This window comes from Lissotriton helveticus, chromosome 5_1 (genome assembly GCF_964261635.1).
Source record: "Lissotriton helveticus chromosome 5_1, aLisHel1.1, whole genome shotgun sequence".
NCBI lineage: Eukaryota > Metazoa > Chordata > Amphibia > Caudata > Salamandridae > Lissotriton > Lissotriton helveticus.
The window spans coordinates 1,273,796,216-1,273,808,994 of NC_136065.1; the positions used below are offsets into that span (position 1 = coordinate 1,273,796,216).

Genomic DNA, 12,779 nt, shown 5'->3' on the forward strand with positions numbered 1-12,779 from the left:
CCCTGATGCTAAATGTACATTTTCTGGCCTGTGGACACCAGCCCTGTACGAACCCACTGATGCCTGATGCCCGAGCAAGGCGCACCTGGACCAACGAATGTGCCAGCCTGAAGAGGCATGCTAAACCTCGACAGCTCCTACCAGGGGACCTTGTATGAGTGAAAGATCGATGGCCAGGATGTAAGTTACGGATGCCATGTGAAACAGGTACATGGACAGTCTCCCGCTCGAGTGGCACCATGGTCACCACCAAAAGAGAGAGTACGGTTGTCACAGGGAATGTATTGGCGTTCCGAAGGGTGGATCGTCCATTGCAAGAAACCACCCAGTCAGGAGACGAAGAAGCCACCTGGGATGACCCGGGCCACAGCTTGACCCAGGGGAAAGCTTCTCGACCCTCCCCACCACTGAGCCGCTGAGTACCAAGGAAAGCGCAGAGACAGACCCCCTGCATTAGCCAAGGTCTGAAGATGGAAGCAGCCGCTCCCACCCTCGGTGTTACAACTTGAGGCCAAAGCCACCGCCAAACCAAAGGCGCCGAAACGTTGTCTGTTGAACACCAGGACGAAGGTCAACGCCAAGTTGGGGAGGGATGTAATGATCCCAGCACCGCCCTCGCTGTGCTGGTGTGACCCGAAAGTTGCACCCTGTAACGCCCTCTGGCCAAGTGTGGCCAGAGGCTATATAATAAAAGTGCAAAGACCGCACAGGGTCATTTGACTACACCCAAAGCAATTGTGAGTGTGCGTTGCTTGCATGATGCAGCGCTAACCTCTCCTAGGCCACCTCACCCACGAGTCTCACCACACTAACCACAGAAACACGCACAAGAGACCTCCATTCGAAGAAAATACCATGAGATCTCAGCACACAGCACCTGAAAAGACACTTTACTGAGACTTCGTCACACAGAGAAAGCTCTGGGAGACGCCACATGTATTCATCCCCGCGTGGTTGAAAGCAACCAGTGCTTCTGGGACCTTTTATTCCAAGAGACCGCTCTTACAGACCCCGGCTCAAGGAAATGCCTAAGCAAGTCTCAACAGAGACCGCCGTGAGAGTCTTGAGCACACAGAGACAGCCTCTGGAGACCTTACAACACAGCCAGAGCAGGCACGAGACCGCCATGACAGGCCGGCGCACGCAGCCTGCTCCGTCTACGCGGGGCGCTGCGTGACCTCGGCAGAGAGGAGGGGGAGACGGGGAGGGAGAGCGGGCCTGGGAGAAGGGAAAGAAATGGAAGGAGGAGGCGAGGGAGGGGAACGACTGGTGCCAAACTTGTGCATTTGTAGTCCTTGCCAATAAAGCATTATTGAAATCAGAGCCGGCGCGAGGGAGGGCAGTGGCGTGGGAGTGAGCGAGCGGTGCTTTGGCAGCTGCTCTCCTGCAGTCAGTCGGAGCCTGAAGCTGCCAGTTCTGAAAGTCCCGGGGCAGTCTACAGTCTCAAGTGCGAGGTCTCCAGTCTGCGGCATCCAGTGAGTCTCCAGCCCGCGGCATCCAGTGAGTCTCCAGCCCGCAGCGTGTAGACTGCAGCCTGGTCTCCGGCTGCAAGTCTCCAGCAGTCCTGTCCGCTGCGGGCAGTCGCCGGTGAGAAGTTGCAGCCTGTCCCTCGGAGCGCGTGCTGCAGGGGCCGCTTTGCAGGATTAATACTTCAGTGCCTGCAGCACGAGAACCCTGCCTGCTGTGTGTGAAGTCTGCCGTCTCCCGCCTGCGGCCCCCCATGTAAATAAAGTCTGTCCAGTCAACAGTGGCGTGACGCCCCGTGGAGCCTGCAGTCTAACCCCTGCAGCTGGCAGTCTCTAGTTTGCAATGCAAAGTCTCCGGAGTGCTGTCTCCACCCCCCGCTCGCAGCCTGCAGCCCCGGCGGCGTGTTTATTTGCTGGATGAGGTGAAGGAATGGAAATGTTTAGTCTGTGAGGCGGAGGAGCCCCAGCCGCGGTCCCGCTGCAGGGGGGCTGTCACCGGGCTGCACCACTGTTGGGCTTCTGGGGAGCACCTCGAATGGAGAGTGGCACTCATGGGACCGCCGCCGGGCTCTGTCTGAACACCCCGGGCAGAGCAGCTGTCCGCATGGAGCCGGGCACGGCCCAGCGGGGCCCCCTGTGACCGGAGGACCCCCCCTCGAAGCAGGGCGCAATGGTAGGTGCATCTTCTGGTCTGTCTGTGTCTGCAGCATGTCTATCACTGCATTCCGTCCCTCGGTCTCTGTCTGTGTAAAGCTGTGTGTGTTGGTGTCTGTCCGGTCTGGGGGTCGGGGGAGGTGCTGCGGGTGATGACTGTGCACGGGTCGAGGACAGCTATATTGTTTTGTTACGAATCCAGGACACAGACACGGTTTCCTCTTGAAGTTGATTTAGTTGGCAGAGATAACCCCCACACCTCAGCTTCGCCAGACACAGCTGGACACCAACTGACAAACTTTACAGCAATATTACAAATCCCAAAGACACTACAAGATATATATTAGGGCCCCCTATACCTAATTGTACTACCCATTTTCTGCCAATTGAAGGTCACATAATTCCAACTAACTTTAATAAAAACCGGGGTTCACACAAAAATAGTTGAACTCTATCTTTCTAGATCTCCAAAACCTTCAAGATGCCAACGGGAAAAGCGAGCCGTGTGTGGTAACATTATGCCTCCTGCAGAAAATATTGTTGGGCACTGGGCACATACAATGCTGGCAAGGGGCCTTTGGTGTTGATGGCAAGGTACCCTGTGGCATTGAGATGCAGCAGCATGTGGCACTGGTGTAGAACATTCTAGGATATTTAGGCAATGTCCGATTCTATTTGGACAATACCTTTTGGCAAGGATTAGCAATGTCCCATGGGACAGGTAGGTACTCTCTGGTGCACTTCATGGTCCATACCAAGTGATATTATGACAATATCCTGTGGTATTCAAATGAGACATTATTTATTTGCGCTCCTAAATCAACAGCATTCTGTGGGAATGAGAATTCAAATGATAGCCTGTTGCTTTGACGGATAATGTTCAGTGGCAATGAGAAACTATATCCTGTGGTATTATGTAGTGGTGGGTAGTATCCAGTGGTGTCAGTGGACATTCTCTAGTGTCATAGATGCGAATAGCAAGTCTATTAAACGGATAGACTCTTATTGCATTGATGGTCATTATGGGGTGTTATAGGTGGTTGGCACTGAGGAGCAAATCCACTGCTTTGAAGGGCAGCTCTCACTTTTCTTAAAAGACAATGTGCTCAGGCAGGCACTGCTGCACAATACTTTGGGGTACCGACAGGCATTGATGGGAGAGACTCTCTGGCGTTGAAGGACATTATCCTCCGGTTTGAATGGGCAATATTCTGCCATATTTATATTCTGTATGCTATGCTAGGGGATTTACAAAGCGCATGGCGACCCGAAGGCATACCTGCGCTGATGGACAAATGACCACTACACCAGGGACATAAGGGTCATAAGAGGATCAGTTCCTAATTGGATTTTCGGGATGTATGCCGTAACATTTGGACAATATCATGAGATATTAATGGCCAATATTCTTTAACTATGACAGATAATATCCGGTGGAATTGATTGGCAGTTTCCTCCTGGAGGTTGCACAATATCCCGTGGAACTAATTGATAGCATCATGTATGCTCAGGTGTTTACACCGTTTCATGTGGTATTAATGATCAGCATCTTTTGGCATTGCTCTGCAGCTGACAAGCAGTATCATGAGGCATTGATGCTCCACATCCAGTTGTACTGATGGAGAATGACTGAGCTGTTGATATACAATATCCTGTTGTGTTTATGGGCAACATCCTGGGTTATTGACAGGGGTAATCAGTATACAGGTGGACACAATTATCTTGAATAAGCGATCAGTATGCTCTCATGAAAATTTCCAGGACCCTGATGTATTGATGGGCAGTATTCTTTGGAATCAATGGGTGGGACTCCAGTAGTATTGTTGGATAACATTTCTTGCTTTATTAACCGCATGCGCGCTAGCGGTTTTCCCGCTGCGCGCTGCAGTTTTCAAATTACCGCGTTACATGACGAGCTCAGCTCGTCATCAGCGCACGGCACGTTACGCTCATAACGAGCTGAGCTCGTCATCAGCCCCGAAGGGGTTAATGTAAAGGATTATGTGATAATCTTAAAAAATCAGAGTGGCACTGATTGGCAGTACCTCGGGGAATGAATCCACATTCTCTTGTTGTATTTTGGCTTTGGTAATTATTCGTTTATTCAATTTTCAGTATTCTTAACATTGATGATGCAGGGCCTTCTTGTTTAGGTGGGCAATATCCTGCGGCATTGTATTGCAGTATCATCATGAATGAATGTGCAATTTTGTGTAGAATTATCCTTTGGTCTTGGTGTGCTGTATCCCAATATACTGATGTCCTGCAGGATTGATCGACAGGATCTTATTGTATGATGGGTTGTATCCTGTGCTATTTAAGGATAATATCATGCATTCTTGATGGGAAGTATCCTGCAGGATTATTACTCATAAGTAATATCTTGTGGACAGTGTCCAGTGGTATTGACAAACCACATCCATTGATACTTATGGGCAATATCCTGTGCTATTTAGACAATACTCTAAAGTATTGATGAGTGACTTGCTCTAGCATTTCAACTGTATTCTTTGGTAATGATGGCTTGTTGATGAGGTGTTTTATGTGATATTTGTCAGCGGAACCTGTTTGAATTGATGGTCTGCACTCTATGGTATTTTTGACCGGTATGCTTAGGAATTGATGGGATTCCCTTTGTGGCACTGATGGGAATTGCTGCTTGTATTGATGGACAATTTCACATTGTATTGATAGTAGGCAGCACTCTGCGATGCTCGTGGTCAATAATATTGATGGGCATGGTCTTTTGATACATGGACACTATCCAGATACACTGACCAAGATTATCATATTTTATTGATAGACAATTGAGGGTGGGCAGTATATTTGTGTACCGACATGTCATGTCTTCTCAAACGAATGTGCATTATTTCATGAAATTTATAGGCAAGATCCTCTTTTGTTTATGTTCTTTATGCATTAAAACTGATAGATGATAAGTAGTATCAACGGGCAATAACTTGTCAGTGACTGACAGGAACCTGTGAAATTGTGTCATTTATGAGAAATACTGTTTGGTATTGATGTGTGGTATCCTGTGTTAATGATGGACAATATGGACTCATATTAATGAACAGTGACCTGTGCCACTGAAGGCCAGTTTAGCAAATTCGCCATTATTGCTTGGTCATCCCAGAAATTTTGCCTTTTTCAGAACCCAATTTTTGCTTGTATTATGACGTTCTGAACTGTGACACAGCCCTGCAGTGTCACAGTGCATGTATTCTGCCCCCCAAATTGTCCTGCAAAAAAGGCTTATACCAGTTGGCTTTTTAAATTGTCCAGAAGGGCCATTGTAAGTTGGGACAGAAATAGCACCAGTGGTGTGGAAGCTATACGTAGTAGAGTGCTGCAATGTGTAGTTACTTCAGCCATGTATATGCCAAAAATATATGGCTCCAAAAAGCCCCATTTACACTGTCTGGACTAGAACTTAAAAGCTCTACAGTGAAACAGGTCAAGGAAAACTGCCTTTCTGAAAAGGCAAACCAATTTTTATATATTACATAAATTGCCCCTAGATGTAACTTGTAAGCCCACAGGATTGGGTTTTTAATATAGAAAACTGTTGCATTCTATGTATTGGGAATAGTACACCCTCTCGGTGAACAACTCGTCAATAGCTATTTTTGCTGTGTAAATAGAAGCTTCTTTTTCAGCAAACAGTCCTAGATATAAATGCAATATTTATTTTATATTCACACATGGGAAACGGTAACTTCATTTTTCACTTAGTTCAAATAATCTAATTCAATCTTGGAAATATCGTTCTGAAAACTTATTTGAGAAAGTATCTTTAAGAAAGTATCATTTTTGCTGTCTAGGAGGATATTACTTTAGAACCACTATGCCTCTTAGCCCCAGTCCAGAGGCTGAGTACGCCTAATGGTTGGCTATTGATAGCACTGCTCCAGAGGACAATAGCGTGACCTCTGGGCATTAAGAATGGCAGGTAAAGCTTCACAGCTGTAAAAGGACCTCTGCTTCTCTCTAGACTAGTGGACTTGAAAATGGAGTTGTGAGAGCGTTTAATTCTAAACTGAATAACATCAGTGAATTGCCAAATAATGAGATTACACACCTGCCGGGCCTGTAAAACGCTGAAACCCCATAGATGTGTGTGCTCTTCCAAATGGATGAACCCTGTATCTCTCCTTAGGAAGTCATTATTCTGTTCCCTAGTAAAGACCAAGATTGAATTTAAGATCCTACCATAATTTACAAATGGTTCCTATGTAGAGCTCCCCGTACCTCAAGCCCTGTACAATATGTAGATCATGGGGTGATTGGTGATTCCGTCGGCGTGTCCTTGGACTGCGGAATGTATGCCCTCTTTATATTAGAAACAGCCTGTGCTAGTGTCCTCTCTCAAAGCCTTAAATGCTTGCCTCTATCATTACCTTCTCTTTGTCATTGCTTGTGGGACCATAATCTGATATTAGATTGCCTTGAGTCTGGCATGACTTGGTTAGTTGCCTGTAGTGTAAATAAATAAATACACTTAAAATAAAGTGGCAAACATACCATGATCCCTCATGAGAGTAACCCTATCACACAATATGCAGTATAATGATGGATGCGGCCCTGTGGCATTGGTGGGCAGTAGTCAGTGGCACTGATTCGTCTTGCGCTGTGGTATATATGGGTAATATTCTATGGCAGTGGTGGAAACTATCTCTTGACATTGATTGGCACCATCCTGTGGTATTCGGGGGCATGATCCACGGCCATTGGCACTGAAGAACCATTATTAATATTCAGTGACCTGTGACACTGACAAGCAATGGCCTTTGACCCAAGTAACTAAGCTTTGGTACTCATGAGTACACCATATTTGGCACATACCTTATTATTCTAGGGCACAGTCGTCAATTCTCACTGAAGGAGATCTAGTTTCATCTTGTGGGACACACAGGGCTTTAAGTGGGCCAGGTCTGTCAGGTGCTGAGCACCTGCAGTTTTTTTAAGGGGGTCTGGAAACGGGTCTGTGATTTCGGGCCTCGCACAGACGGTCCGTTTTTTTCTGGACTGCAGTGAAAGCATGCACATCGATGTGCGCATGCTCACACTGCTCACTTCTGAGTACCGCCAGGGGAGCGTTGTAGGAGAAAGGGAAATCCTTTAAAGAGAGTCATTTTCTCTCAGGATTTCCCTTCTCTATTTTTTTGCAGCGCAGGAGCAACATCGCCACCATGGTACACCAAAACTGCTTGTATCACTTAATGCTCTCTTTACATGTAAATATCATTAATGTTATTTGTTTACCCTAATGTAACCTAATTGTGTACCAAATTGGAAAATGTTTGGCAGCTGATTATTATCCGTTAGTTTGAAGTTGGGGCAAGAATTCCCTAAACTGACTCTAGCTTTTCTCCATCATCTTTCTGCAAGCAGGTTCTTCCAACGACTGCAATCACTCTAACCAAGAGCCTTGAGAGGCAGAGGGTGACGCCCTAATTAAAAGCTAATCGATTTGGTAATCAGACTTCAGTCAAATAAGTTCACTCTAGTTTTTCCTCGTTAACCAGAATCTCTCTTTATCTGCTTCATTTTTATTTCTCACCTAAGAAAAAAACTGATGAGGTGGATTAAAGAGCCAAATATAAACATGGCAAATGAAGAGGTTCAGTGTTAGAAAAAAAAACCTAATGGTTTGCTGCAATTCCCTTGGTATGCGGTCTTTTATCAGACCTTTGAAAATTCACTGGGCCCGGGACGGAGGAGGGTCGGAAGAGGGGGTGATGCTGATCTTCTTCCTGTGCAGAAGGGTCAAAGCAAGCTCATCGTTTTCTAAGAAGGGTACAATTCTATGTAAAAGCGCAGGAAATGGAGGTCAGATAAGAAAGCAAACGAAGTCATCCAAAATAAATTCACCTTTATACAACTTCCTAAAAGTAATAGCTATACTGACAGTCTTCTAGCACAAAGAGGGAGCTGTGAAAGAGACAGGATCACTGAGAAACACTTACTTTACCACTGGGTCTAAAATAACATTAATAAAGTCTCTCTCTCTCTGGAGATTTAAGAACCAGATCAATGCAAAGGATACATGGCCACACTTCTATTCTTGGTTTTCTCTACCTTAACTTAGACCTGCCAAAATGTGTTCACAGTGTGAGAGGAGGCGAGACTTTAAAGGAGGCAATGCTTTGAGCCAGTCACTGAAATAGCAGCAATTGAGGGGTGTCTTAGCGGTTGGGACCAGGAGACTTGACAGTCATAGAGGACAGCACTACATGAACCAGCACTACTTGACCCAGCACTCCTCCCAAAATTCTAACTAAGAGTTCTGGGCCACCCGTTTCACAGGGAGGTTGCAAAACACCTGATGGTCCTCAGCTAAGCAAAGCCTTCACACACAGCGGGGCTGGTATCTTGTTAACGGCTCGTGGAAATTGAAAGGAGCCTCTTGGTTTAGACCACGCCCATAATTGTGTAGGCCACACCCCTTTACGAGGTTTGCCACGCCCCTCCCCCCCCCCCTCCCCTTTCCCCCCCCCAGTTCTTTCCCACTTAAAGCCCTGGGGACATGTGATATAGATCATGCGTTATAATACGTGGACTGGTGAGAGTGGTGGAAACCTTGAGGGGTAGTATCTTAAAATCCAAGTGTTTTAGAACTCGCGGCTGCATAGAGCCGGACCCCCTATGATGCTCCCAGACCCGCACCCCGACAACCCCCACAATCAATACTTGATACCATAACTGTGGGTAAGAACGGCCATGTTTATTCTTTCACATCAACACACATAAATACAACACATTTAAATTACTTATTTATACATTTATACGTTGCCCAATTCAATAATCACACGTTTAATATTGACAATCATAAAACAATCCGTCTAACCAACTAACATTTCTAAGACCTTCCACCACTCCAGCACCAAGGGGCCCTCTGGCTCGCATCCCCCAATTGAGAAACCACGCAAGGCGCAACCCACCTGCGTCCTTGAGAGGTGAGCCCCAGCCCTCTGGTCCTTGTCTGCCATTTTTAGGGCTCCCCCCTCTACCACCAGGCTGCCAAGGAGGCTCGTAGGGAATAACCAGGGGTCACTGCCCCATGTCCTAGCTTGTGACCTGGGGCCCTTGCCTCCCTAGATGGTGTCCCCATTCTCTATGCGGGTAGCTTACTGTCTCTCCCCTCAGTGCTGGCCTAGGGAGTATGTGTAGGAGGATTCCCGCTAACCGCGTGATTCAATCTTGCTGTGGCCTCTTTACCGCCACAAGGGTGACCAGGGCCCACAGGTCCTTCACCCTCCCCCCCACCAAACAAATTCTGCACAAATGACCATATGCCTCTGATCCACGCATCTGTTGCAATGTCTGCCAAATGCATGCCATTGTGGTGAAACATTAGGCCTCCTTTGATCAGTCTGTGCGGGATGTGGCGTAAGCGGCCCTGTCCAGTGCACAGCTTCGCCAGTTCCCCCTTTGAGCCGCCTTACTGACACATTTAGTGCTCTTGATCTTACTCCGCCGCCCCATGTCCGGCGTGGTATCATACATGACCAGGCAATCCGTGCCTGCGGAAATTTTCGCCCCAACCATGCGAACTCTGTCAGTAATGCTTCTCTGACCGCCTGGCGCCCCAGGTCCACCATGTCATTGCCGCCCAAAAGTTAAATAATCAAATCCGGGGACTACTGTCCCTCGCGTATTCTTGTCTCAACCACCAGCCGACGCAGTTGCCCAATTCCCAGGCCCCCAACGCCTCGCCAAAGGAATGCCATCTCCTTCGAACCCGCCGGTTTCAACACCGGCTGCTACTGCAATCGTCCCGAGGCGCGACGCACGTACGAGTGCCCCAACACCCATATCACCTTAGCGGGCATACTAATAGCAGGAAAAGAAATGGAAAAGTCAGAGTGATCATGCTTATGGATTAGTGCACCATCCTACAATAATTCCGGCTGCACATAGCGCGTGAAACATGTGGACATCCATTGCCCTATTCTCTTCACTTCTTCTGCTGATAGGCCCACCCCTGCTGCTAGCATCGCCGCCCCAATTCTGAATGAGTGTGATGAGTACCCACTAGTATCCAACCCCACCATCAGTGCGCTCCTAAACACAGACCTGAATTGATACTTTAACAGACACCCTTCCTGTATGAACAGGGCTTGCTCTCTCCCCGGTGGGCGGATCGCCAGGTATGCCTGTATCCTGGTGATTGGACATACTCTTGTGCCGGGTACAGGGCTAAGTCGGATGATGGTCCCCCTACCCGAATGGTCGGTCTTGGATCTACACAATACCACCATCAGCCCTCCCTGATCTAACTTAGTGTCCTACCACTGCAAACCACCACCCCGATCTGTCTTAGAAGCCCCCACCAACTCACCTAATCTGAATGCCCCATAGAAGGCTAGAGAGAAGGCCCCCTCATAAACTGAAGTGCATATTGCATTTAATGAGTCAAGAATATCGCCCAATGTGTTTAGATTCAGCGGCCTTCTGCAATCCCTTGTAACTCCCTCTAACCTGGCCTACCCTGCAAGCGCCTACCTGACTAGGAATGTACTCCCTGGGTCCCGAGCCTCTGCTAATTTAGCACTGAAGCCTACTGCTGCCACGTGCGCCTTGGCATAGGAAACTGGCCTGCCTTGTTCCCTTAAACCCTGCAAGAAGCCACATATAGCCTCAGATGAAAAGAGGCCCACTACTCCTGCGTGCTGCAGATACGCCCTGTAAGACTTAAAATGCTGTTGATAAGCCTTCCGGGTGCGCTCGCTCAACGAGGCACCCACCAACCCCATTAATGTGGGGCTCCAATCTTCCACAGAGATGTCTGGAACCTCTGCTTGTGGATGGTACCTCCGGAATTCCTACAACTTGGAGCAAGATAAAGCGTCAGCAGCCTGATTCTCCACACCTGAGATATGAGCTGCCCTGAACAGGAGATTCTCCTTCAAGCATGCCAATACTAAATGCTTCAACAACCTCAGAACATGTGTACAGGTAGCCACCTGGCCTGTTAATGGCTTCAACCACCGCCATGTTGTCAGACCAAAAAACTACAGATTTATTCCTAAAGACATCAGCCTACACAGTAACTGCTACCACAATTAGGAATAATTCCAAGAAGGCAATGTTCCTGGTTAGCCCGCTATCATGCCAAGCTGCTGGCCAATCCTCCCGGCACCAGCGTGGACCCAACACTGCTTCAAAACCGACACTACCAGCTGAATCAGTTAGCAAGCTCAAGGCCTCGGTGACCGTTGACACTGGCCTCACCACTTTCCTGTTAAAATCACTCAAGAAACTGCACCATACCCTCAAGTCCTGCCTCACTTCTGACAGTAGTCTCACGTGATGATGCTTCTGGTCAACCCTACCATAGCCCTAGCAATTGACCTCGAGAAGGGGCGCCCCATGGGGATGATCCTTAGGGAAAAGTTCAACTGGCCCACCAATACCTGGAGTTGGTGTAATGTCACTTTTTCCCCTGCCAATGCTGAATCTATTGCTTGGGAGAATGCCTGAACCTTGTCTTCTGGTAACCTGCACTCTCCCACCTCTGTCTAGTTCAATCCCCAGAAAAGACATGCATGTTGCAGGGCCAACCGTCTTTCCTTGGGCCAATGGCACCGCAAATTCCTCCAACATGGAAACACGTTCCTTCAAGGACTGACCACATGCCCCAGACGCCGGCGGGCCCATGACCATAAAGTCATCGAAGTAATGTACAATGTCCCCGTGACCCGTTCTGAAAGTAAAAAGCCACTGGAGGATGGTGCTAAACGTCTCAAAGTATTTACATGACACCGTACATCCCATTGGCATACATTTGTCATAGTAATACTGGTGGTTCAATTGGAAACCCAACAAGTGATAATCCTCGGGGTGCACAGGCATGAGCCGGAAGGCTGACTCAATGTCCGATTTTGCCCTGAAGGCATTTGGCCCTAAGTCGCGCAGTTTCTGTAATGCCATGTTGAAGGAGGAGTATGTCAATGAGCATGAAGATGGGTATATAGCCTCATTCATTGACGCCCCCTTTGGAGCAGACAAGTTATGTATCATCCTATACTGGCCTGGCTCCTTCTTAAGGGACCACCCCTAGTGGTGAACACACATAGTCTGGCAGAGGAGTGACGAATGGGCCTGCGACTCGCCCCAACGAGCTTTCCTTACTAACCTTTTGTGCCACTATCGTGGGATGGGTGTGCGCAGACAGTAGATTATTGCAATAACCCACTGGTGGCACCTCCTGCGCAGGAATGCAAAAACCTGCAGAAAACCCCTGGTACAACATATTGGCTGCATTCGTCTTGGGATGCTGATTCAGCCAGAAAATCAGCTTACCAATCTCCACTGGCGTGGATAACCTATTGTGAGGGGGCCTTTTGCTCCCTACCCCTATCCTTTGATTTTTTTTAATACACTTAGATTCATTGAAGTTGGCTGACCGGGCCGGCGCTGGTAAGAAAGAGGATGGCGTCTGGGGCCCACCCAGCATAAATAGGCGTCCAGTCCCCCCCCCTCAGCGCCGGTCCCGGCCGGAACTGCATCATTACACAACCCGGAAGGACTTCCCTCTATTGCTGGCCACTAATCGGGCTACCCCAGCATACCTTCGAGGTGGGACTGGAATAGCAGGTGGCGGGGCCCTAATGGCGCGGTCCCTGATTCTCGCGCTTTCCAGAGTTCCTTGCC

General features: G+C 48.2%; 1 protein-coding gene across 2 annotated transcripts in view; it reads left to right on the forward strand.

The window, feature by feature from the left end:
• Positions 1-2,004: 2,004 nt before the first annotated feature.
• ARHGEF40 (Rho guanine nucleotide exchange factor 40) overlaps positions 2,005-12,779 on the forward strand; it is a 382,900-nt gene continuing 372,125 nt past the window's right edge. For both annotated transcript variants that reach the window (XM_078644086.1, XM_078644087.1), the window contains exon 1: positions 2,005-2,139. In XM_078644086.1, coding sequence (XP_078500212.1) covers positions 2,137-2,139 — 3 coding nt within the window. In that variant the 5' untranslated portion in view covers positions 2,005-2,136. The remainder of the gene's footprint in view (positions 2,140-12,779) is intronic.